The sequence below is a fragment of the Homarus americanus genome, unplaced genomic scaffold (genome assembly GCF_018991925.1).
Source record: "Homarus americanus isolate GMGI-L3 unplaced genomic scaffold, GMGI_Hamer_2.0 scaffold10135, whole genome shotgun sequence".
Lineage (NCBI taxonomy): Eukaryota > Metazoa > Arthropoda > Malacostraca > Decapoda > Nephropidae > Homarus > Homarus americanus.
The window spans coordinates 201338-229048 of record NW_024756215.1 but is presented as its reverse complement, the minus strand read 5'-3'; the positions used below and the strand labels follow the sequence as shown (position 1 = coordinate 229048).

Sequence of the window (27711 nt, the reverse complement as noted above, 5' to 3'; positions counted from 1 at the left end):
CAGGCGGCAGCACAGTGAGCGGTGCCGGGGTGAGGTGAGGGAGGAGCAAGTTACTGTTCTTCGGGATGTGTCCTCACCTGCTGTGACCTGGAGTTAGCGTGTTAATGTGAGGCGGGCACAATGGGTACAACCCAGAGCACCAGGAAAATCACATTGGTCAATGATGACAAGGCCGGTGTCATCAAGGTTAGTAGTCCTATCTCATGCAACGGCTGTTTCCATATCAGTCCCGGAGTACGTGAATGGGGTGTTAATTTGCTGGAAAAAAGTTGGATTGTGGATGATCTCATAATGTTATACAAAAACTGGTTGTATTTTATCCTAATTTATTATTCTTTGCACATTGTGATGTATTAAGTAGAGGTCAGCTTTTATTTGTGGGCACCGGCCGAGCACCAACACAAACATTGACTCTTTTTATCTTGGTCATTTGGTAATTATTTATATAATTTTATATAATCATTTGTAAAATGCCAGCTGTAGCAGAGGCTTCCTGAATATAATTTAGGACTTGGCTATTACATAATGGAGTCACCAAACCTTGTGTGTATTTTTTGTTTGGTTGAATGATTGATAAATATTGAGAACAGTGGCACCACAAGTGTCGTTTTTTTGCTGTATCCTCTTCGCTACAAATCTGCCTGTTAGCCCCTGAGGTGATCGGTCGTACCTCCTGTGAATTAATAGTCTTGCACCAGTCTTTCTTTCGCTGTTGTTAATATGCATTTTGTAATATTTAGACACTTCTAAGACCTTTTCTTCTATGATATTTCCACCGGAAATTAAGGATAACCGAGATAACAATTTTTCAATATTATTACATTCTCTGTCACAAGTGTCGCCAAGTCTTGTTTACTTTTGGAGGAGCCTGACACCCCTCACGCATCGCTCCTTACCTCCGTCTTCGCTTCTTGAGCGTCTACAGCGCATGTGCATTGATGACCCAGATGAACCTAATTATTTTTCAGATTAAGGTAAGATGTGGGGGCATGAACAAAGGGGGGTTCAGGGCCCCCCTGGTTAGGTTAGATAGTTTTGGTTTGGTTTGTTGGTATTTTAGTAAGTTCTTTCTGTTTAATATACTGGGGAAGTGAGGTAAGGTTAGGTAGGTTTGTTTGGTTAGGTTGGTTAGGTCTGTTCTTCATACCCACAAATGTTAAGTAACGTTTATTTTAAAAATATCCAATTTTTAACATACAGTATTTCCACAAACGACACCAGTGTCCACTATAATATAACAATGAAAATCTGGGGTTTTTATAATTGTTTTCAATAAATTTCGCTCGGGGGTTAGTCCTATATAATTATTGAAAAAATTAACTTTTTCCCGTTATGATTGGTGGGGGGGGTCTTAAAACCTAGTTATTTCCGACGGAAATGATTGATTATCAAATTCGTTAGAAACTCATCAGATTCCTTAGGAAAAACTTATTTTTCATATCAAAATAAAGACCAATGCAATACTACCTACTCCGCCAAAAGTAAACAAGACATGGCGAAACTTGTGACTGAGAAAATGTAATATTATTGAAATTTTTTTATCTCGGTTATCCTTAATTTCCTGTGGAAATATCATAGAAGAAAAATGTCTTAGAATTGTCTAAATATTACGAATTACATATTAATAAAAGCGAAAGAAAGACTGGTGCAAGACTATTTTGCCAAATTCTAAAATAGACATGCTAGGCCTCACCATTTCCCCTAATGTGTCATGTAAGCCACACATCCTCAACATTGCTGAAGCTGCCTCCTAAAAGCTGGGAATGCTGTACAGATGCTGTAGCTACTTCACTCCTCCGCAGTTGCTTCAAGTATATAAGGGATTCATTTGTTCTAACTTGGTGTACTGCTCTCATATCTAGGGTGGCTCTTCTGTCCAACTGTTAGATAGGGTGAAATCAAAGGCATTTTGTCTTATTAACACTCTTCCTTTAGTTGATAATCTCTCTTCTCTTTCTCTTTGCCACAATGTTGCTTCACTCTTTCTTTTACAGGTAATTTAATGGGCAATGTTCGGTGGGTTTGGCAGCCTGTGTTCCGCCGATAAGGCCGTGGGCTTGCAACACTCATCTTGCCCGTGGTGCCCACCTTTTCTCTGTGGATGTCGATCACACTAGAATAACCAGTTATAGTACATCCTTCATTCCTCACACAGCCAAACTGTGGAATGCTCTGCCTTTTTCTGTTTCCATACTCATACAATCTGTCTCACTTCAAAAAAGTTGGTTTTCCGTCAACTTTGTGGTGTAGTTGAATATAATATTTTTCTCTTCTATTTTTTTTAAACTTTTTACTCATAATTTTTTGCCCCCTAGGCCCCATTGTGGGTTGATGACTTGTGCCTGGGAGGGCTATTCCCCATTAAAAATGCAATGTTAGCAAATACTGGGCATGCATAGGCCAACCAGGTAAAAAAAAAATTTGGGTATAATTTAACACCTACCAGAAAGGGGGGGGGGGTCCCCCTGGTTAGGTTAGATATAGTTCCTGACCTAACCTAACCTAACCTAACCTATCTGCCACTCGCCTATCGGGGTCGATTCCTACCTAAAAAAGCATCCTGGTGATAATGGTAAAAAATCTTAAATACTTTGCACTGGTCCAGGGACCCAAAGATTTTTTTATGAATTTGTTGACAAAATTCTCTCTGCGTGGTTGTTTGTTGAGCTTCAGTCTGTTGTTTATGTGATCAGGAGGAGGAATGCAAACATTAATGCTCCTATTTCATGTTCACTAAAAGCTGCAGCAGCTTTAGAAAATTTGGTAAAGGTGGAGCAGACGGTTAGTACCCAAATACATTTATATATTTCTTTCATATTTTGCACAGTTGCTCTTTGGATGATACTGAGTATTAATATCAAACAGAGAACATTGTAGAATTTGTTTTTCTTTTCCTTACTGATTTTTTAGCCTATCCCTTGATCATAAATTACTTGTTAGTGGGCAGGCCATGAAAGGAGAGAAAAATAATGAGGTTAAAACACAGTGAACACAGATCAAATGGCAGTTATTTCATGTCTATGCATGCTTTGTAGGTGAAGAAATAAATTACTTAACATAATTATGGTGCTGTCAGATTTTTCATGGCGAGCATGATTTGGTTCACATCGTCTGCTATATGGGAGCGTGAGTGGTCATTGCTTACATGTCAAGAAATGAACGACGATCTCATCGGTCATGCCATATTTATTATGATTTGTAGTGGGTTGAATTCATAATTTTTTTCTTTTAGATGTTGTTTGAGTGGTTATTAAGAAAATCAAAATGATAATGCACAGGTTAGGAAGTTAGTTAGGTTCTAATAGGTTCTGTGCACTTGTCTAGACAATGATGATAAGTTATTCTTTCTTGCATTACGAATAGTAATATTTGACAAAATAATTCACAGATACATTTCAGTACTCTGTATTAGCATATGAATCAGACACGAAAAACTAAAACTTTTTAATGCAGTTTTTCATGCTGAATACTGCACAGTGGTGATATTGAATGTTTGGGGAATGCATAATTATTAAGTAATGAAATTTCCGACTGGCAGTGTTGACCCCATCAAAATGGGAAGTGTTTCAAAGCAGAGGGAAAATGTGGGGGTTAAAAACATAACTAAAAGAACCTAGTCATTGTACAGTACAGGGTACTTACTTAATGTGGAGGAAACCTGATTTTCCTAAGAAATAACAATTGCCACCTTAATCAGCATAAAAAAAAAACTACTAGAAAATTACCGTCCTAGTTATAAGCTTGAAAGCCAGTGTTTATTGAACATCGTAATTGCCAAAAAATGACAAATCATAGGATTTGCAGTTTTCATAATAATTATAATTTGGCAGTACATGAATGTAGTGGCCTCCCAATACCACCAGTGTCATTATCCTTTCCATACACATGAACACTTCCAATGAATGTTTTTATTATATAAGATTTGTTGTAGATAAGATAAATCCACAAGACCTACTATCCACGGATGGATGATGATTATTTAGGTTAGGTTAGGTAGATTGTGGTACCGTACAGTAGTTATGGTTGGGTAGGTTTGTATAGACTTGTTTACCTGTAATTTTGTACCTGAGGTGTGAGCACTACTCTAAGGTTAGGCAGCCAGAGGACTGTAGATCTGTCCATGTTTGAGGTAAATGCACAGCAAATCTTCCTGTAGACCAGTTGGTTACTGACAACTGTACTGTATTAATCTCTCTCTCTCTCTCTCTCTCTCTGTGTGTGTGTGTGTGTGTGTTTTTTTTTTTATCACTGGGTACGTCTGCTATGTGCTAAAAATTTGCTCTTTGAATTTTAAAATATACTTTATGTAATTGTTATTATGTATGCATACATGCAAAACACAATAGAAGATGAGTAAAGTACAATACGTACTCTCGGTTTTATTAGGTCTGGCAGGCTCATAAAGTTCCTTCATCCAGCAAATTTACAACACTTTGTATTATTGTTCCTTAGCTCAAGTATTATTAACACATATTATAAGTGTGTATTTACTTGAAAATGTTTATTGACACTCGTATAAAATAAATGTTTCTTCACTGTATATATATGCATATTTATATACAGTTTATTATTTACACTGACCACTTTTCATGTTTGTTTTTTTGTTTTTTAGGGCATGAAACTCCCTAAAAGATTCTTCAACACATGTGAGGCATCATTTTCTAAAGTTTTCTGCCATTTTAATGGTGTAAGATATATAGCATGCTTAGGCTTGATACTTACACCATGAGGGGCTGATAGACATATTTCTTCTGTGATGCAAAGCAAAGCATTGACAAAGAGGAAGGAGATACCTGCTGGGGCTGCTAAGGTTATTGCAATGCAACATTCAGAGTGACGTCACACTGCAGACTTAAAATTATAGTGCGAAGACAGAAAACATCAATTGACGTGCAGTGCCAATTGACACAGGTATCAGTTTAAGGATTCGGGTGGTTTTTAGGCTCATATCCAAGCCCACTGTCAGCTTCAAGGCCATTATTGCCTACCAGTACCAGTACATATTACCTATATTTATGTGGGCACCCCCTGTAACATTGACACTTTCTTTATGGTAAAAATGTTAATTAATTGCTAACTTTATTGTGGGATTATTGTTTCTATCTGTAACTATTTATGTTCTCATATGTACACTTCTTGTATGTTTTGCAAACATATTGCAGATTTTTATCCACGCATTGACATTTGTATTATTTTCTTTGCAGTTGTCGGAGTCATTAGCGTACCGACTTCGAGGTCAAATAGAAGGTCAGCAAACTGCAGCAGAGGTTCCTGGCCCAGCAGCAGCCGCAGAACCACCCCGAGCCCCAGTGGCCCCTGCCCCTGAGCCCCCACCACTTATAACTCCCATTCCTCATATTCCAGAGACTCCTAAAGTCACATATCTTGCTCCAGTTCCAGAAACTGTAGCTCCCACACCTATAGATTCTGAACCTGTGGCTCCTGAGCCAATTGCTCAGAAGCCCCTGATTCCTGAATCTTCAATCCTTGAGCCAGCAGCCCCAGACCCTGTGGTATCTGAGCCTGCGGCCCCAGAGTCTTTGGTTCCTGAGCCAGCAGCCACGGGTGAGTCCCACCCTTTGGCTGATGTGCCAGTAGATACTCCTTCGGGTATTTTAGTTGATGTCTCTGAGCCTTCGCCTTCTGTCCTGCAAAATGTGGCTGAAAATGCTGACCTGCAGCCTCTTGCACTTCTGGATAATGTTTCTCAGTCACAGGAGTCTGCTATGATTGAAAGTTGTGAACCTCAGGTTTCTTTGTCTTTAGATGAGTCTGTTATATCATCTGAGCCACAGAGCCCCTCCGCTGAAACATTAGATCCTCTTGTCTCCGCTGAAACAGTAGATCCTCTCGTCCCCTCCGCTCAAACAGTAGATCCTCTCGTCGAAGAAACAGCGGCAGTCACTATAGAAGCAATTGTCATTTTAGAACAAGTGCAATTGTCTTCCAGTGAAATGCTTTTGGCAGCTGCTTTTCCTGTTGGAGGTGAAAGTAGGTGTAGGATACTATTTAACTCTCTGCCAAAACTGCAACTAGAACTTTGTAGGGTAGAGAGCAGCATGGGAATGGGGTCGTCTTTTATTTCAACTGATATGTTCATAAGCTATGACCTCTCTTGTACAGTACTTAATTGACTGAAGTTGATACAAACTCTTATTATAATACAGAATCAGTTTTCCACTATTCAGTAGGGTAGCTTCTTCATTAGTGTACACCATATTGTTGTACAACTTTACGCTGTCTAGTACAATTAACACAATTTTCACTTACGGTAATCCTTTAGCCAGTCCTTCCACCTTATTCTTTTATTTCCCCTCCCCTCCTCCTCTGCACCTTTCTGACATACAGTACTGTACACAGGTTTTGTTTCTATAAATTTATACTGCCTCACAGCTCCATCCAAATCCTTTCTTACTTTTCTCTGCATTAATTTTGTCCTTATGTCAGGATTGAATTTTTTTTCATCTACTCTACCAACCTTTGCCTTCATGCTGCAATATCTTAATGTGATTCCATCAATCTGCACTCGTTAATTCAAACTCCGTATCATTTTCGTAGTGTATTCGTATAGTAACTTATGCTGGGGCAAAATATCATAGCCGAAGTCTTCATATAAACCTAAAACCACTTAACTTAAGACAACAGAAGAAATAGAATGACAATATCCAGTAAATAAAGTAAAAAAAAAAGCCCAGGTAATTAAAAAACTAAATTTTAAGTTTAGCCCTGTTCATATCAGCCGACGTTCGTATGTTGGGGACCACCCTCTGTATACTCTGCTGAATTTACTATTTAAGTGTTTCAAATACAGATCCACATTTCAGTCATGTGTTAAGATTGTTTTTTTATACAATATTTAACACATCTGTGTACACTTGAGGCTAGCAATGATCTGCAGTAAGTCTTTGTTTATTCTCACTTGATATGGTTAGTGCAGTCAGATGCTTGACACTTCAGAATCTCTGTACAGCATTTCGGTAAGATAGACAATGTTATATATATATATCACTCACAGGTATGGAACCATTTATTTGGCTTGCTTGGGACCTGGGGTTTGCCGGATAGGGTTTGTTTTCCAGCATTAGGTGTGCCAGGCCTAAAATATACAGTAAACACACTGTAACTGGCTGTGAAGTCTTGGTTTAGATCACTAGATTCACCCCTAAAAGTAGCTTTAACTGTACAGTACACTGTAACATTAAAACTTAAAATAGTATGCATATAAACAGCAACAATGATACAAGTTAGTGCTCCACTGTGGACCCTCCAACCTCCACACTCACTCAGACCACGCAGCTTCACAGATGTAAACCCATAGATACGTTAAGCTTTATACCTTATGACAATTATTTATATTTGCACATTCTGTATGTATGGATTGTGTGTGCATGTAACTGAGTAAAAAAACACAAAGAAAACTACATGTATCTACCCAAAATTACCAGTTGAACAATACTTGATAAAGTACCTTGTGATATTTTGTTCACTTCTTGTATGTAAAGTTGAGTGTGAAGGCTACTTAGAAAAGAAATGAAGAAAATTACATAAACAGTATCTACCCAAAAATATGAGTTAAAGAATAACCATAATACAGTGGCCCCTCCATTAACGAACTCAATCCGTTCCAGAAGGTCGTTCGTTAACCGAAACGTTCGTTAACCGAAACCATTGTTTCAATGGGTTTTTGGGTAATTGGTTCCAGCTCACCGAAAATTTCCTAACTTCAACAAAAATGGCGGAAAAATTTACTTACTTTGAGGTGTGTATGTAGAAGGCTCCTGGATGATGGTGATGATGTGCATTTGAAGTGGGAGGTGCAGGAGGAGAAGGGAGAAGAGAAGGAAGTGGAGGTGGAGGAGAAGCATTTTACTGCTTCTTGGAAGGTGAGTCACCTTCCATGAAAATGTCAGGAACCTCTGGACTGACAGATTCTCCACCATGAACATCCTCTCTCCTTCTTGAAGTGGAAGGCTGAGGGCTAGCATCTTGTTCCCTCTGCCTTTTACTGAAGAAAGTGTCAATTGTGGTCTGTGGGGCATCTGTCCTCCTCACCATTAACTTATGTTTAAAGAAGGAGACCACTGAGTCCTCAACATGACACAAAGTTAGTTCAGTTTTTTCCACTTCTGGGTGCTTTGAAGTCAGTTCCCTGAACTTCTCCCAGTGGTAAATCACATCTTTCAACTGTTTAGCTGACATATGGTCATCACTTTCAATTTCCTCCTCACCACTGTCAGCCTCTACCCGTAACATCTCATCCAGTTCCTTCAAGTCATCAGGAGTAAGTTCCTCCTCATGAGACATCACAAGCTCTTCCACATCCTTCTCCTCCACTTCAAGGCCCAATGACTGACCAATGGACACAATCTCCTGGTCCAACTGTGTCATCTTCAAATCCCTCAAAATCATGGACTACTGATGGCCACAGTGCTTTCCATGAAGAATTGAGGGTTCTAGTGGAGACTTCTTGCCATGATGACACAATCAATTTTACAGCCTCCAGGACGTTGAATTGTGTCTTCCAGAACTGTTTCAGTGTTAGTTCAGGATCATTGGAAGTTGCCTAATGACACCTCCTAAACATTTTCTTCATGTACAACTTCTTGAAGTTGCTGATTACATTCTGGTCCATTGGCTGTATGAGTGATGTAGTGTTTGGAGGCAAAAACAACACTTTCACAAAGTCAAATTGATACTCCAAATTTCTGGCAAGGTCAGGGTCATGACCAGGAGCATTATCCATGAGGAGAAGAGCCTTTAAAGGAAGTTTATTGGTGGTTAGGTAGCTCTTGACAGAGGGGCAAAACACATCAACAGCCCATTCATTAAAGAACTGTCTTGTCACCCATGCCTTACGGTTGGACTTCCAATAAACTCCAAGCATTGTTCTTACCACTTTCTGTTGCTTGAACACCCTGGGGTTTTCAGAGTGGTAGACAAGCATAGGCTTCAGTCGGAAATCCCCTGAAGCATTGGCACCAAGCAGTAGAGTGAGACGGTCTTTCATGGGTTTATGCCCAGGTAAAGAGGCTTCATCTTTGGTGATGAATGTTCTTTTGGGCATCTTTTTCCAGAACAGCCCAGTTTCGTCCACATTGAACACTTGCTGTGGAAGATAATTTCTTCTTCCATCAGTTTTTTAAATTCAACTAAAAACTTTGCTGCCCCTTCTTTATCAGCACTAGCAGCTTCACCATGCCTAACAACACTTAAAATGTCACTTCTTTTCTTAAATTTTTCGAACCAGCCTTTGCTAGCCCAAAAATCTTCAAATTCTGTTCCTGAAGAACCAGGTTGATCTGCCTTTAAATGTTCATAAATCTCCCTGGCTCTTTCACAAATGAAATCACCAGAAACTGAATCACCTTTCATCTGTTTTTCCCTAATCCAGATGATAAGTAACCTCTCAGTTTCTACGATTAGGGATCTACTTTTAAACACTCTTGTAGATTTGTCTCTCACGTTCACTTCCTTAAATTTGTCTTTTTGTGCAAGAATTGTCGACACAGTTGATGCCGACATGCCATATTCTTTGCATAGCGCATTTGATTTAATACCTTGTTCGTGTTTTTTTATTATTTCCTGCTTTATTTGGATTGAAATCGCTTTTCTTGATCTCTTAGGCCCCATGCTGGATTCAAACAATGGCAACACGTATTTTTCAAAGTTAAACTAGCTGTAAATAAAGAATATTTTCTTTAAAATAACACTGCACTGCACTATATATTGTCAATATGTAAAATAATTTTCAAAATGACCAATAATTTGCTTGGAAACACAGAAAAAAAGCGTTTAGTTGAAGAGAGTCTCAAGCAAGATGTTACCTCCAGTGAAAACAGAGAGAGACTGACGCCTGTTTGCTGTGTTAAGAGGCTGGATGCCGCGCATTAAACTAGTCACTTTACCTTCAATTTTGCTCAATAATTGTTAAAATGACTAAAAAATTGAATATTAAACTTTTAAAATTATTGAATAGTATAAACTTCTTGATATTTACTAAAATAGTAAGGAATTTAAGCCCTAGAACCGATTAATGTATTGGCGGACTGATACTAAAGCTGGTTGCCCGGTCAGTGCAAGCGAAAATATGTTGAGGTCGGTTTGTAAGAAGTTCGTTAAGCGAAATTTTTTTCGTTAACCGAATTGAAGATCCTTATGGAAGGCAGTTCGTTAATCGAAATTACGTTAACCGAGGTGTTCGTTAAACGAGGGGTCACTGTACTGTATTACATATACTGTAGCTCATAGGTGGGGATTGGTTGGAAATCTCCCCGGTTGGCCCAGGAATTACTTGCGGCACTCATTTTAAATTATTTGTTCCAGAATATAGCAGGGGGGGGGGCATTCTGGATACCAGAACACTGGGTAAATGGTCCCTTACTTGTACTATAAGTTGATTGCACATTTTATATCAGAAATTGTGAAGTCTAATTAGACAGGAAACTCAAAGGATGTAAATTTGGACAACAGTTATGCACACTAATTTTGAACTAAGTTTGGGAAACATAAACATTAAAAAACTCGGGAATTTGTTGGGTACTTGTATCTAATTTTTCTAACCTCTCCTGTAAGCCTTTTCCCATAGTAAATCAGAGTTACCAAATTCATTTATCAAACACTCTTTTTCAATTTAGCACTCGACTGCTTCAGTAGATGTGTTAAATTATGTTCCTCATATTTTACAACAAGATCCTAAGATACCCATCTGGTTTATTCTTGTATCTTAGCGTAACCTAACAGTACGTCCATCCCAAAAACGCGCTTGATGCCATGCTTACCAATCATTCATACACACGCAGCTGCTTCCTGGATGCTCATCTCCCTGATGTCCAGTGCCTCTCCCTATCCGATCCTTCCATTTTCTTGTGTTTAATTTTCTATCCCTTGAACTATTCACTTTTATTTCTTAGTAAGGTATGATGTGTATCAATCTTGAAGGTGAACTGAAAAATTGATGAGACTAAAGCTTCCCCTAGTACACTGTATTATTATTATTTTTTTTTTCTCAGTGCATCTTTCCATTATTTATTGACCTTACTGTCACTGTTATTCTTAGTTTTTTCTTTTTATACTGGCTCTACTAACTTCTTTTTATTGAGAATATGAACTTTTTATTCAGCCATGAATATTTGTCTGTATACATTGTGTATGCTTTTTTCCCGCATTCATTGTGGGACTTTCTTTTCCTTTGTGATTGAATTTGCTGGTTTAATCTGCAATGGCTTGTGAATGCTTATAACAAAATTGCCTACAGTTTTATCATCATTAACATGAAAAAGATCTTGAAGTAAACATGTAAGTTAATTTTAATATTTCTCTAAAGTTTAAACCAGACATGAGAAGTGAACTCAGGTAAGGCATTCATAGTTGCTTTTGTCTTATGAAGAGAAAATGAAGTTACCATTTCAGAGGATTTAGTTGTGTTTTGTATCATTTCAGAGCTTGCAATGGATTATTGGTGTTATCTTTGGAAACATTACATTCTGGTTTTATACCTAAATAAGGCTGACCTTATCAATTTGTAGTACTGTAATGGTAAGATGCTTTAAATACTTTTTAGCTGAAGTATTAATGCTGAAGGATTTATTAGCTTTTGTTGAGCTATTAATGCAAGATAAATTGACTTTTGCTGAAATATTAATGCAAAATACATTGGCTTTTATTGAAATCTTCATATACATAATATACTGTACACTAACTTTTATTGAACTGTTAAGGCAAAAAAGTGAGACAAATTTGCATGCGCTAGGAACCTAACCCATTCCCTCCATCCTGTAATCCTAAGGCTAACTGGTTTGTGGCTCGTGCTCTGGCCTGTAATGCGGAGTTATGTCCAGGACTAACCTGTCTAGTGCTGTAACATGACCAGGACTTCATTTATATAATGCTGCACACTATGAGTACTGTACTGTATTTGGCACTACTATGTTTCTAGAACTGGTACATACATGGTACTGCTACACCTCTGTTGTTATATACAGTACGCCTCGATATCAATGGATTTTTAATTTGCAGTCCTATTATTCGCAGATGACACTGGATGTACCCAAGAATGTCTAAGGATAGGTTTAAAGTTCCTGACATTTTCGTGGCCAGGCTAGGAGTTCATTCATAGAGATAGTACTTTATTTTACTCTGTATATATGTGTGTACACACACACACACACACACACACACACACAATAAAAATAATAATAATGAGAAAATACTCTCAAATAATAAGAAATTTTTTTTTGTAATGTCTACCCCAAGTCTACCTTGTGCTCTAATATGCACAGAGTGGACTTGAGGTAGAATCAACATTTTATAATTTTTCTTGATTATTTCTGAGAGGATTCTTTCACACACACACACACATATATATATATATATATATATATATATATATATATATATATATATATATATATATATATATATATATATATATATATATATATATATATATATATATATATATATATACAATACAGTACTGTACAGGTAAAAGATATAATTGTTCTAAAGGCAAACACACAAAGGGAATATACATTTTTTGTACACAAGTAAATATGTACTCGTAAGCAAATGTTATTAGCGGATTTGGCGATTTGTGGCCATTTTGAGAACCTAACTCCCACGAATTTGAAGGACATGCTGTAGTAAGGTAATGTGCCAAGGATTGTTTCATACCTGATTTATGTCATGCACTGAACTGTGTCAAGCTGGATTATTTTTATGTGCCTGGTAGTGTCACAAGCTTGGTACAGTCTCATGCCTAGTACTATCATGTACAGTACATGCTTGTGTCAATACTGTTGTGTACGTATCTATTGGTGTCATGCACATACTGTACCTGGTACTGGAACATACATATGAACACCACATACCTGGCACTGGCACATGTCTGGTGGTGCCATGTACTGTACCTTACAGTCATTTGCTTAGTATGAGGTGCCTGGTTTTGTCACTTAGATAGTTTCATTACCAAAAATTGTTTGGTATGATTGTATTTCAGATACGGTCAAAAGTTTGGCACTTAGACTTGTTAGTTGTGGTCATGTGCTAGATATTGGTATGTTGGTGGAACTCACGTGAAACATACTTTATTGATCTAATGCATTTCTAGGCCTTTGGAATGACTTACAATGCTTGTAGTTAACTACTAATATGTACATTGCTTGTTGGTGGCAAATGTTTAATTGTAAGGATTTTATTATTCACTTCTGAAATATTGGTAATACTGTAGCTCTTCGTAAATAAATACACACACTATATATATATATATATATATATATATATATATATATATATATATATATATATATATATTATATATATATATATATATATATATATATATATTATATATATATATATATATATATATATATATATATATATATATATATATATATATATATATATATATATATATATATATATATATATATATATGGCTTTAATGTAAACAATTGAGTTTGAAACACAGGTAATATAACTTAATAATAATTTGGGTATATTAATTATAATACATCCATGTTTCACAGTATGGCATATCATTATGTTCTCCTACACAGCTCCAGCAGTAGCTGAGGCCACATCAGAAGCAACAGTTCCTCCATCAGCTGAAACCATCACAGTTTCCCCATCATTGTCTCTACCAATTGAAGTAAATGAAGTCCCAAGAAAGGAACTACCTGAAACTGCCTCCCCTCCTGCAGCAGCTACAGTATCCCCTCCAGATCTTGAGGTGGCAGTCAAGTAAGTGTAACACAAGAATTTATCATCAATACCGTACCCAAAACTTTATTTAACTTCCTGTACTGTAATTACTGTTAAATATTTTGCTCTTTCATAAAACTCTTACCTCATAGTTTTTAGCATACCTCACTTTGATAGTTCCTTACATTCCATTAATACTCTGGCAAATATCTCATCGGGACCTGGTAACTTATTAGGCTTTAGCTTGTTTATTTGTTTAAAACATCGTTGCTAGTCACAATCTTGTTTAAATTTATGGTGGTGAAAACTGAACCATGCATGTGTGTGATAGTGACTTCTATTATAGATAGACTAACACAAAATTTGAGTATGATTATCAGCGAATGTTCATTGTATCAACAGCAAAAATGAAGAGTCAAAAGTTTGCATAACCATGTTCATTATTAAATTTATAATTTCTGTCACAAAGTGGATCCCAGAGGCCAAATGGCCCATTAGGGACAGCTTGGAAACAAATCACTTATTAAATGGTTTTGGTTCACATGAGGGTAGTGTGACCAGCATTGCTCTTAACTCCCATCACTTCTCCAACTATTAAGTTAGCTGCTCATTGACAACTGGGTGGACTGGGGATGAATTCGGTACGAACCAGTGATCCATTGGATGAGAGGCAAGCACTGTATCCACTATGTTGCCACGCCCTAGAATTTTAGTAATCACATTTGGAACCTTGAGTACAGAGACAGGTTAAAGCATCTTAATTTGTACTCCCTCGAGAGATGTACCGTATATCACGGCCTATAAGACGAAATTTGAACATTAAAAAAATCTGCCCAAAGTTAGGGGGTCGTCTAAACCACCAAGTTTAAAATTCTTACCTCTTAAATATTGTGGTTTAGTGTGTCAAGAGTGGTGATGAAAACATCGTAAGCCACTCACAAGGTCTTACCACTAATTATTTTATACTGAAACTTACGTTTGGCAAGCTGGATTCAAATTAAGATTACCGGTATATTAAAATAATAAAAATGTATTATAAACCTGTCTAACATACCGTAAAAGAGATTTATACCCCTATAATAAACACAGCTATCATCACACACCCCTCCCCACGCCCCCCCCCCATTTGCCAGTGAGGAGCCGTGGAGGTGGTCAGTAATGCATACCGGTATCGGTATATTTACTCATAATAATATTTATCTCCTATAAATAATTGATTTAAATTTTATTTTTTTCCAAAGAATATTCAGTAAATGAGTGCATTAATTCTTGAAACTATCGACGGTTAATTACAGACGCTCAAGTGACGTCACTAGTGTTTACACTACACCAGCTGGTAATATTTGATGCCATTACTTGAAGTGAATTGGCCTTATTTTAAGTAACTAACTATAAATAAATACAAAAATTAAAAAAAAAGATCAAAACTGAGAAATAATATACTGTATGTATGTTGTGTTGTCAAAGTTAGAGGAACAATTGTGTAAGTACGTAATATTTTTTCACTCAAATCCTAATGAAACACTACTGGAGAACATTCCTTTGTCGCAAAACAGTTTATAAATTAAAGAAAATAATTACAGTGTGTTTAATATATTACAGTATATTATAAATAAATAAATAAAACAAATAATTCGGTAAATCTATTTAAAGTAAATGGAAAATAAGCAAACATGTTATTTACCAAGACCCTTCCGTCTGGCTCAGGGTGAGATGTAGGGGAGATAAAGAAGGCTATTTATAGCCCATCAGAAGTGACCAGTACCCTAATGCACCATAAATAATTCATTGAACATTCATTTTTTGTACATAGTATATTCAGTATATATATATATATATATATATATATATATATATATATATATATATATATATATATATATATATATATATATATATATATATATATATATATATATATATATATATATATATATATTTGTGTAATAAATGTATGTAGTAAGTACATACTGGTAACCTTTTTCACTCAAATCCTAATGAAACACCACAATTAGAATACGGTGGTTGCTGTTGAACCACATGTTGTATAAATAGTCACACCACCGAGACGAGGGAACACTCCCAACACGCTTCAGTGACGTCACTAGTGTTTACACTACACCAGCGGGTATAATTTGATGACATTACTTGAAGTGAATTGGCCTTATTTTAAAAAATCAAGGATGGTTGGTAAAGGACTACTGAGTCAGTGGGTAAGTGTCACATTTGGGGTACTGGTCTTATACAGCAAATAGAGCTCAAAAGCTACTTTTTAAATGGAAATTTGGGGGGGGCGTCTTATGCACCCCGCCGCCTTATAGGCCGTGATATACGGTAGAGTAAGGGGCGATGTGATGGAGGTGCATAAATGGAAGTCAGGGCTAAACAAAGAAGACATTACAAAGGTACTCAAACTATCCAACTAGGGGCAAACTTGTAACAATGGTTTTAAATTAGACAAATTTAGATTTATGCGTGAAATAGGTAAACATTGGTTTGGAAATATAGTAGTGGACGAGTGGAACAAGTTACCAAATATCATCATTAACTCGAATACGCTGGATAGCTTCAAACATAGGTTGAATGGATACATGAGCAATAGGGTTTTGTGTAAATGGGACTGGTATGGGCCTATAGGCCTGCTGCAGTTTCCTCCATTCTTATGTTCTTATGTTCTTCGAGACAAGGTAATGACATTCAGGTACGGTATTAGGGTCCATGGTCCCCGAGACCTAAAGTGACCTGAGATGCGCGTGATACAAAATCATTCTTCTAGCAGGTTGTACAAGAATTTACAAACTCTAAAACTGGATTTTTAGATGCACAGCTAAATTTGGATTAACACGAAATTTAGAAAGTTCATTCTGTTTTAACGTACACCTCTCACAAGTGTCGAACTAAGTCACTTAATCTAACCTCACAGGAGCCACTGCCTCCTAAGTTATTGGGTGGGCCAAGGAGTGAATAGTCACCATGGAACCATCTTAATATTGTTGTTGGATCACAGGGTGAGTTAGGTTGTGTAAGGTAATCACAGGATTATGATTTGTAACAATTGAGATACCAATTACTGTTTAGCTTTACAATTACAGTGGTCCCTCGGTTAACGAGCACAATCCATTCCAGCAGGTTGCTCGTTAACCGAAACCATTGTTTCAATGGGTTTTTGGGCAATTGGTTCCAGCTCACCGAAAATTGCCTAAATTCAACAAAAAAGGTAGAAAAGTACACTTACTTTGAGGTGTGTATGTAGAAGGCTCCTGGATGAGGATGATGATGATGGGAATTAGAATGGGGGTGGAGGAGAAGGGAGAAGAGAAGGCATTGGGGTGGAAGAGAAGTCACCCCATGGCACCATTTCACCCATAAAATTTTAGTTCTCTTGGTGTAATTCAAGATTATCTTCTTTAAATCAACACTGCACTGCATTATATATTGTCAATATGTAAAATAGATTTCAAAATGACCAATAATTTGCTTGGAAACACAGAAGAAAAGCATTTAGTTGAAGAGAGTCTCAAGCAAGATGTTACCTCCACTGAAAACAGAGGGAGACTAACACCTGTCTGGTGTGTTAACAGGCTGGATGGCATGCCAGAAACTAGTTTCTTTACCTTCAATTATGTTCAATAATTGTTAAAATGACTAAAAAAGTTAATATTAAACTTTTAAAATTATTGAATAGTATAAACTTCTTGATATTTACTAAAATAGTAAGGAATTTAAGCCCTAAAACCGATTACTGTATTGGCGGACTAATACTACAGCTGGTGGACCGCCAAATGCAAGCGAAAACATGTTGAAGTCGGCTCGTAAAAAACTCGTTAATCGAGGGATTGCTCGTTAACCGAAGTTAAGAATCTTATGGAAGGTAAATCGTAAACCGAAATCTCGTTAACCGAGGCGCTCGTTAACCGAGGGATCACTGTAAATACCTGTGTCATTGTCGGAGGATTTGTATTGAACAAAAATACCTGCACTAATTTACACAATAAATTAATGTTATTGTTTAATGCAATTGTGTTAGAGAGGATATTGGTGTAACTAATTGTGTTAATAAATTTTCAAGTACAGTATGTACCACCATGTGTTGAGCACAAACATTTATATATCGTGTAAATAATACCTGTACTTTTGACTGATGTATTGTATATGTCAAGAAGATAATCTACAGTAGCCTACAGATCTGCATTGAAAACAAATGAAGGCTTTTGGGTTACTAATCTATATTCGGTATTTTTAATATTATACACAAATATTTAAAATGCAAAGTAAACCTCAACAGGTTAAACCAGAATTTTCTGTGTTCTAAGCCATTCAGTGCAATAATTGGTCCAGTGACATGTCACAGTCTCCATTGTAGGCTACTTGACGATCACTTGACTTTTCTTAAAAAGAACTTAATAATAGGGCAATGTTATTAGGATATGACATAATACATATACTGTACTACAGTAATTAGTTTTAAGTTCAGTATTGAATGGCATTTGCTGTGCTCAGAAGTTTATGGAAACAGTATTATGTTTTAATTTGATGATGTCTTGCAGAGCTGGGCCACCACCTACACTTTCTCAGCCAGCAGGAAACATACCACCTTGGTCAATATATGCAGAGGAAGCCCACTTAATGGTCATGCGTTTACGAGAAGAGAAAGAACAAGAGATACAAAAACTCAACCTTAATTGGCGAGATAAAATGGACGCCAGAGAAAAGGAAGTAAGTAAAAAATCAGGGAGATGCCAGAGAAGGACCAACAGCAAATAAAATTCTGATGACCTAATGGTTTCCTGATAAATAACAGTTTTGGCTGAAGATGAGTTCTAGAAGGAAGAAGAAACAGATTTTGATGTAAAAGAATAGTGCTGGGGAGATTTTTTTTTTTTTTTTTTTTCGGAGAATAGCCCACCCGGGCACAGGTCATCGACCCACAACGGGGTCTGGGGGTGAAAAGCTTTACTACTGTATTATGATCGCTCACAAAGCCTTCTTAGTTTGTGGATACCCAGTATATTTCTTTGTGTGTGAAATTACATTTTCTCTTTCGTCACTGCAGTTGACCACTTAGTTTTCTCATTCTGTATGCCATGTTCCTTATTACATTGGGAAATCTATTTATTTCTGCAGAATGCCACTGCTTCTTCTATGCTTTACTGACTAGGCCATTATGAAGTACAGTAGACCCTTGCCATTCGCAAGGGATAGGTTCCAAGAAGTGTCGCAAATTGGCAAATCCGCGAATAGCCACTTGTATACCTTATTGCACTAATATACAGGTATATCTACACTGTGTATGAGAAACTTAAGTCACAATACTGTACAGTGCTTACATTCATATGTGGAAGTTCATCAGGATCACTGTTGGAGAGGGTGAATCAGTGGTGGTTGGTGGTGAGGCGGGTGGTGGAGTGACACGCAATCGAGAGGTGGAGTGGCGTGCAATTGGGAGGTAGAGCGGCGCGCGATTGGGAGGTGGAGCGGCGCGCGGTTGGGAGGTAGAGCGGCGCGCGGTTGGGAGGTGGAGCGGCGCGCGGTTGGGAGGTGGAGCGGCGCGCGGTTGGGAGGTAGAGCAGCACATAGTTATGAGGTGGAGCGGCGCACGGTTGGGAGGTGGAGCGGCACGCGGTTGGGAGGTGGAGGTGGCGCGCAGTTGGGAGGTGGAGCAGCGCGCGGCTGGGCTGTGGCTGGGAGGAGGAGGAGAAGGGTGGAGTGGCAATGGTAGTGGCTGGTTTTTTCTTGAAAAGAACATGGTGATTGGTAGTTGTTTCCTCTAGGCCTTGAGGTCTTTAAACATCTCCTGGTAGAGAAACAATACTTGGTTGATTTTTCAGATCATCTTAAGGCTGCGTTTCATGGAAGGGTCGTGGTCAACAATGAAATCATTCACCATCTTTACCTGACAAAATAGTTCATCGAAAATTTCCAAGCTCCAACCTTCTTGTTGTAATTCCATAATGTCTTCCTCTTTATCTTCCTTGGCACTTTTCACCCACTCTTCCAAGTCCTCATTTGTAAGTTCCTCTCCATGCCCATCAGTCAGCTCTTCCAAGTCTTCAGCAGCCATGTCCACAAACCCTTCACCACCCAACTGACGTGCAACACTCACAATGTCATTCACATCCTTTACTATGGATGAAAATCCCTGGAAGTTATTCACACACTCAGGCCATAAGGTGTGCCAACAAGCATTCACTGTCTCTGGTTTGAGTTCATTGAATGCTTCACTGATGTTGGTAATGCTGTACACAATGCTGTACTCCTTCCAACACTTGATAACATCAAGGTCAGGGTCTTCATCCTTGGCACTATGGATACGATCCAAAGAGCAGCGTGTATAATATGCCTTGAAGGTGCGTATTACATCCTGATGGAGAGGTTGGGTAAGAGCAGTGGTGTTTAGGGGTAGGAACACCACCTCCACACCTGGATGGCTAAACTGTAAACTTTCTGGGTGGCCTGGTGCAGTGTCTATCAATAATAACACCTTCAATTCCATCTTCTTGGAAGCAAAGTATTTTTACACTTCCGGGATGTAACATTTATGGAATTGGTCCAGGAATGCTTGCACAGTTACCCGTGCCTTTTTGGTGGACTGCCAAGACACTGGCAAAAGGTTCTTGTTTTTTCCCTTTAAAGCCCTAGGGTTTGCTGAGTGGTAAAGCAAGCCAGGTTTGATCATGTGGGCAGCCACATTGCCACAAAAGATGAGCGTCTTTGGCTGCCTTGAACCCAGGGGCACGCCTCTCCTGCTTGTTAATGTGTTTTCTACCAGGCATTTTTTTCCAATATAAACCAGATTCATCAGCATTAAACACTTGCTCTGGTCTATACCCTTTCTCTTCTATTATTTTCTTTAGTTTGGCGGGAAATGCACCTGCGGCTGTGTGGTCAGCTGATGTGGCCTCCCCAGTTAGCTTCACGTTATGGAGTGAGAATCTTTTCTTAAAATTCTCCAACCAACCTTTACTGGCACTAAAAGTTGGTTCAGTCACTTCATTAGCCCCTTCACCTGTTGATTCGAAAAATTAGCATGAAGACTTTTAGCCTTTTCACGAATCATTTTGCTGTCGATTGGAACATTTTTGCGGTGATGGTCCTCAACTCAAATGTTCAGTGCCTTTTCTGTTTTTACTATGTTCTTGTCACGAACAACCTGCGCCACTTTAGCACTTGCAGGAGCACTGGCTTGAACAGAATCATGAATTGCTTGTTCATTCTTTTTTATGCACTGCACTGTGGATTCGTTCACACCAAACAACCGCCCACCGCAGCAGCACTCATTCCCTCTTATAACTTGTCTAATAACTAAATTTTCTTTGCCAGGGACATCACTGACTTTTGCCTTTTATGTTTCACTCCACTAGCATCACTAATACTGACACTAGGCAGTCTTTTAGGGTAAATTTTCACAATGAAACACGAAAGTTTTGAGAGTATGACACGGGATGCTAGGTCATGGGTACTAGGTGAGGGTAAACAGAGCGAGACGAGACGCCGCGGGCACGTGGGGTGACTTGTTGTGCTGCGGGAGAAGGTTTGCATGCTAGCCACCTGAGCCACCAACTGCTTACCGCAAATCGCCGAAATCGCGATTCGTAAACCTACGAATGGGAAGGGTCTACTGTAATTATTTACATTTACAGTGCTTTCAGCTAATCTTTTGAATCTGAATTTGAATGTGCAAAAACATGAAGTTTTAAGAAATGAAGAAAAGAATTCTACACCTTCTATAATTTGAGATAGAATTTATGGAGAACAACATACTGTAAGAAATGGGCAATTGGTTTCATCAATGTACAATACTCATGAAATAGGTCAACAAAGGATATAGTTTTGTAGATAATCCTCAAATGATAAATCTTTAATTATAACATTAAACCCTTATGGAAATTTTTTTTTAAAAGCATTCAGTAAGTCCGCGCTTAACGTCGTCTTGCTTAACTTTGTTTTGGTACTACGTCGCTAAACTTTAGAGACCAAAAATTCGTTTAACGTCCCGGTGATCCGATACTACGTCGTTTTGCGTCGTCACGGACTACATTTTACGGTGTATCGCCCTCTCGTCTGGCCACGCTATGCTCTCTCGGCTTGGCGCAGTCTCTCAGTGAATCGCCACCCTCCCCTTCCGCCCTCCTCCTCCCCTCCCACCATACTCCTCCCCTCCCGCCATCCGCCTCCTCTGTTTCACTACCCACCACACACTCACTCTACCACCTCCGCCCATTGGTGAGTACCAATACAAACTTAGTACAGTAGTTGTATATGTCTGCATTATTTTCTATAGAAATGACAATGCTTTTCTATATATGTAATGTATTTCATGGGGCAAAGGGAGACTCAGGAACGTAACTCCCATATTTTATCTCTTTCTTATGGGGAAAATTGATCCGCTTAACGTTGTTTCGTATAACGTCACGTTCTTAGGAACTTAACCCAGATGTTAAGCGAGGACTTACTGTAGGTGTACTTAGTTTTTATTAATTTGTTTTGTGTAGTTAGGGTATTTTCGGTGTATTAGTCATCGGAGTTACTGCGTAAAATAAATCTGACCACAGTTCTCGTTGCTTAGACTTGTTCAGGTATTGCATATTTTAATTACAATATTTGACTTTTGTTTAGTGGTCATTTTAAACTGATCATTCTGTAAGTTAGGAAGTTCCTTTATGTGGTTTAGAAAGTATGCTAAGACTAAGAATGTAAACCTTTAACCATTTTCCCCCAACAGTTCACTAAGATGGCCCATCTGTCAGAAGAGGAAGCCACTGCTGCTCTTAAAGATGTTGAAAAGTTGTTTTTGAAAGCAAGTTGTTCCCCTATCTGCCAAAATCATCAAGAGGCTGTTATGAACTGTTATCAAGACCACCCACGGCAGTCCCTTCGATGTGCAAAAGAGGTGGAGAATTTCACTCAGTGTGTGGATTTATCACGATTGGTAAGAATTATGTGAAATTATTAAATAAAAAGATTAAGTTTTACTTTGTTGTATAATCTTAATACTGAAAATATTGTTAACTTGTTGTGAGTATCAGTAAATGTTGGTATTACAGGGGATCAACAAGTCCTTTTGAGTAAATAGTACTCTATATATAATGTACAGTATACTGTACAGGTATATTCTTTTTTTTTTTTTAACCTTTTCAAGCCATTAACAAGTTCATGTTAATTTCTTTCCTTCTTTAATTATCATTCACTTGTTCTTAACACTGTAGATGATGTGTTCAGCTGTGGTATTCCCTTTCCACAACACGACAACAAATCTATTGAACCTTTTTCCTCGGTAAAAACCGGTTTCACCCAACAACAGCAGGTCCTTCCTTAAAAATCCCTCAACACCATGCTCTCTGCTCTGCTTCTTCATGGAAGTATGTTCCCATACCTCTAATGTGTCCTTCACTCCATTCTTCCATCTCCTTTTTGGTCTTTCTCTGTATCTCTTTTGAACTTTTTTAATTAATGTACAGTACAGTGGTCTCTCGATTACGAACGGTTCAATTAACGAGATTTCAGTTAATGAATTAGTTCCCATGAGGATTTTCAATTCCATTAACGAACAAAACTTTGATTAACAACAGCCTTATGAGAAACACGCTTTGTTGTGGGTATAAGCTGATCACCTGATTAGCTAGTCTGCCAATATAGTAATTGGTTCTTTGTTTACATTCGTTTCCAGTGGAGTAAATATCAAGAAGTTGTGCTCTTGTTTATTTTTGCATTTATTGAATTAAAATTATTGGTCATTCTGAAATTTAGTGAACATATTGATAATATATACAGAACAGGGAACAGTTTTTGTGTGCCCTTCAGCTGATCGAATCACCCACCAACGCTTCTCGGTTTAACTTTGTTTACAGTGGAGTGAACATCAAGTTTGTTGGTCTCTTGATTATTTTTGCATTTTTACATTAAAATTCTTGGTCATTCTGAAATTTAGTTAACATAATGTAATATACAGTATGGAAATTATTATAAAACATGAAGAAGGCATTAGAACCAATGCACTTTGTAAAGAATATGGCATGTCATCATTAACTGCCTCTACAATCAACTGTTTGATATGTAAACAAAGCTGCCGGGAATACGACATACAGTATAGTCTCTATTTACGCGGTCAATTGAACCCGTGGAGGTCCACGTAAAACGAGAAACGCGTAAACGAAATAACAGAACATATGGGATTAATTGTAAAGGAGACTGGGCCGACCCCCCAAACTCCACTTTTTCCGACACAATACCTACGTTGTAGTAAAAATAGTTTCTTAATTTTATGATGGTATGCACACACAATTAATAATTAAGAGAAATATCAATAAAATTAGGTTTTTTAACACTTACGTTAGTAGAAAAGATGGCTGGGCACCTGGGGATGGGGGGTTGGTTCTGAGGCAGAGGGCAGATTATTGGCCCTCACCTGTATCAATTGTATCACTATCCACCACAGAGGCTTGCAGGGCCTCTTTGTCAAACCCCTCAAAGTCCATATCCTCACTATCACTGACTTGGGCTGGCTGTGGCGGGTGAAGAACTCGGTAATGTTTTGATGACTGGGCGACCTTGTGCGTACCCTGCCTGCGCCGCTTCCCGCGTATGGTGAAGCATGGACCGCGTGAATACAAAATGGCGCGGCGGGTTTGTACCTCTCCAGCCGCTTGCCGCGTAAATGATGAAATTTTCCGCGTAATTCAAACATTTCATTCTGGCAAGGCACCGCGTAAATGACCAAACGTGTAAACAAAATTCGCGTAAATCGAGACTATACTGTACACACCTCAAAGTAAGTTAAAATACAGTATTCTATTGTTTTTTATTTATTATTGTACAGTACAGTAAAGCCTCGAATAATGACTTTAATATGTCCTCCAATATTGCAGTGTAAGGTGAATCATTAATTACCATTAAAATAAAGCAATAATAATGAGATGCGTTCCCAAGTGTGACCTTTTCATATTTTTTGTGTGGCTTTTTACCCTCTCTTCCCCCCAAAACAATAAAATTAATGAAAATTGCAAACTATAATCTTTAAATAATGTTTCTGAATGTACCTTATACAATGTAAATTAATAATAATATGGTCACACAAGAGGAGATGGGACGCCATTGTTTTTGTTTATGTTTGCAGCCCGGAGTCCGGGACGATAGTTCTACACGAGAAAATGAAGAAAATATGACCCTGGTTGTAGCCGTAGTAAAGTTAATGTAAAAAAATGAATAAATATGTTTTAAGTAATGTTATTTAATGTTAATAAATGGAACAATAGAAGTAGCTAACCACTAATGGCAAAGAAAAAAAAAGAGATAGATTAGCGCCAAAATATACCGTACGTGCGCATTTAAGGATGCTGTGTCATATATCTTTTTAAGAATATGTACAAAAGATTCATTATTGTTTATTGCTGAATATGTATTTGATTGAATTAATCTTTATATATGCGAAATTAACAATACAATTCATTAATAATACGTAGAATATTAAAACACACAAGAGGATAAGAGACGGCATTATTGTCAGTGTTTACACCCACAATGTCAGTTATCCACCTGAAACTGAAGAAAATAAGACCCTGGTTGTTGTTGTAGTAAAATTAATGTAAAAAATATGTTTGTGTTAATTAATGTTATTTGTTGTACAGTAGAAGTAACCACTGATGTTAAAGAAAATTAAAGAATATTAAAACATACACGAGGAGACAAGACGGCATTGTTTTCGTGAGTGACGATGGTTATACATAAGAAATTGAAGAAATTAAGACCCTGGTTGTAGCTGTAGTGAACTTAATTAAAAAAAAATTGATTACCTGTATGTATGTTTTAAGTAATATTATTTAATGTTAAATGAAACACAAAATAGCTAACCACTAATGGTAAAGAAATAAAGCGAGACGATTGGGAACGCCAAAGTATGAACATTAAGTGCGTACAGTACATGTAAAAACTTATCATCATTTCTCTACATATGAATATGAAAGCAACACTTATTTACTGTTCATATATGTTTACATAATATTTACGAATGTAAAACAAAAATTCTACTCCCCATTGGTGGTAAAGTCTAAAACATAAGGACAGCCAATGAATATTGTGCGAGTTTTTACTCAGATGACGAAGTCATCAGGTTCAACTCTGGCTGAAGCTGCAGCTTTTCAAAAAGCTGTTGCTGAAGCTGTTTATGATGCTGAATTTGATGGTGTAGCTGAAGTTGATGGTTTAGGCCTTCGAATAAAGCTGTTGAAAAAACCTTGCACAGCTGCTTTCTTTTCTCATTATACATCTTTATGTAGAGGTCATTTGCATTTATTTAAATTTTAATGCTTTGTTCTGTTTATGCTCCACTTCAGAAAATATGTTCATTGCTTGCTCCATATAATATCCACAGACCTCTCGTCTTTTTCATATCGTTTTAATACATCCAGTTTCTCGGCTAAGCTTATACACTTCCTATTAGTTTTTGAACCAACACTACCATCACTTGCTCTCTTGCTCATGTTGAATAGGGATGCAAAAATTCTGTAAGAAACTTGGGAAAGTTTTTCTCCCGTTCCTGTTCCAGATGCGGGAAAACAAAAGGCCCGCCAAGCTCCGACTGTTGTTTACCACTCATTAGCAAGGCATCTTCTTTGTGCAAGGTGCTCTTAATTTTTTTTACAGTAATTTTTTTTTATAATACATTTTGGGATTTAGTTATTATTTATATGAAAATGTAATTTTATTTTTTTATTATATTTTGATCGTAAATACAAATGAAATAAGGATGTAAATTGAATTGGGTCCTAAATTAACTAGGGTTTTGAATATGAAAAGTTGTTGGTCGAACCGTTGTTATCGGAGGCTTTACTGTATACTGTACAGTACAGTACTGTATTTAGTTTATATTTAATGTTTTAATTCTATTACCGGTATACAGTACTTTATATGTATACTTTTTCTGAGAGTTGGAAACAATTACCCAATATCCCATTGAAATAATAGATTCAGTTAACGAAATTTTTGGTTAACAGCCGATTCTGTGGAACCAATTGTGTTCTTTAATCGAGGGACCACTGTATACTTAACCAAGCACTCACTTCCAATTCTCTTAATATTTTCACACTGACTGAGCAGTCCCAGATCCACTAGCTAACCCAGTATTTCATTCTTTAACATCTTATTTCTGTATGGAACTACTTATTCTCTGCATCCTTAAGTAGCTACTTACATATTGCTCTCAAGCATACCATTGCTGTTTCTGATATATGAAGAGCCTATGCTTCACACCCAGATAATAACAGCTCATCCATCCATCTTTGCCATGGTTATTTCTCTTTACACATTTTTCATTTGACCCATTACAGTACTTTCTTTCCTGCAGGTCCTCTGTGGTTCATGTCTTTACTCACTTCTATATGCTGACACATCTACTCAATACTTAAAACACATGATTTTTTCCCTTCAATAAATACAAATTAACAAATTTAATTCTTATTCGTATTTTGTGTTATTTACTGTCTTAATAAAATGCAATGTGGCACTTGAGAACCTGTGCACTATTTTTTTTTTTTTTATTCTTAGTTTGTCTCAAGTGTTTGTGTGATAATCTAAAATTTATCTTTTTTCTTTTCAGCAATCTGTAATAAAGCAGAGAGCAAACTAGTTGTGTAAGGAATAAATAGGACATGAATTGATAATTGCCTTAGTTCGATTTGTATGCTGGAGTACCGCTATTGTTCTCCAGATGCCCACGTCAGTGTACAGTTTCATGGGAGTTATGCATGGTTCATGAGTATTTAAATAAAATTCTTGTACATTACTTCAAATCTTTTATTAATAAATATTTACACAGTGAAATAGTTTCAGTATCTCTCTTTCTGAAGTACATAGTACAGCATGCCCTAAAAATTCACCGTATTTAGATTCTCAAAGTGGTCGCGAATTGCCAAATCCACGAATTATATTTGCTGACTGGGGGAGAATTACATATTTACTTGTGTGCAAAGAAATGTATACAGGTGCTCCTCTACTTAAGAAGGTTCAACTTAT

General features: G+C 37.4%; 1 protein-coding gene across 1 annotated transcript; it reads left to right on the top strand.

The window, feature by feature from the left end:
• On the top strand, positions 1-27515 carry LOC121856738 (vegetative cell wall protein gp1-like). The gene is made up of 6 exons (XM_042352424.1): positions 1-186; positions 5205-5565; positions 13560-13743; positions 18252-18420; positions 22427-22633; positions 27296-27515. The coding sequence occupies exons 1-6, from the start codon at positions 121-123 to the stop codon at positions 27323-27325; spliced, it is 1017 nt and encodes a 338-aa protein (XP_042208358.1). The 5' UTR covers positions 1-120; the 3' UTR covers positions 27326-27515.
• The last annotated feature ends 196 nt before the right edge of the window (positions 27516-27711 follow it).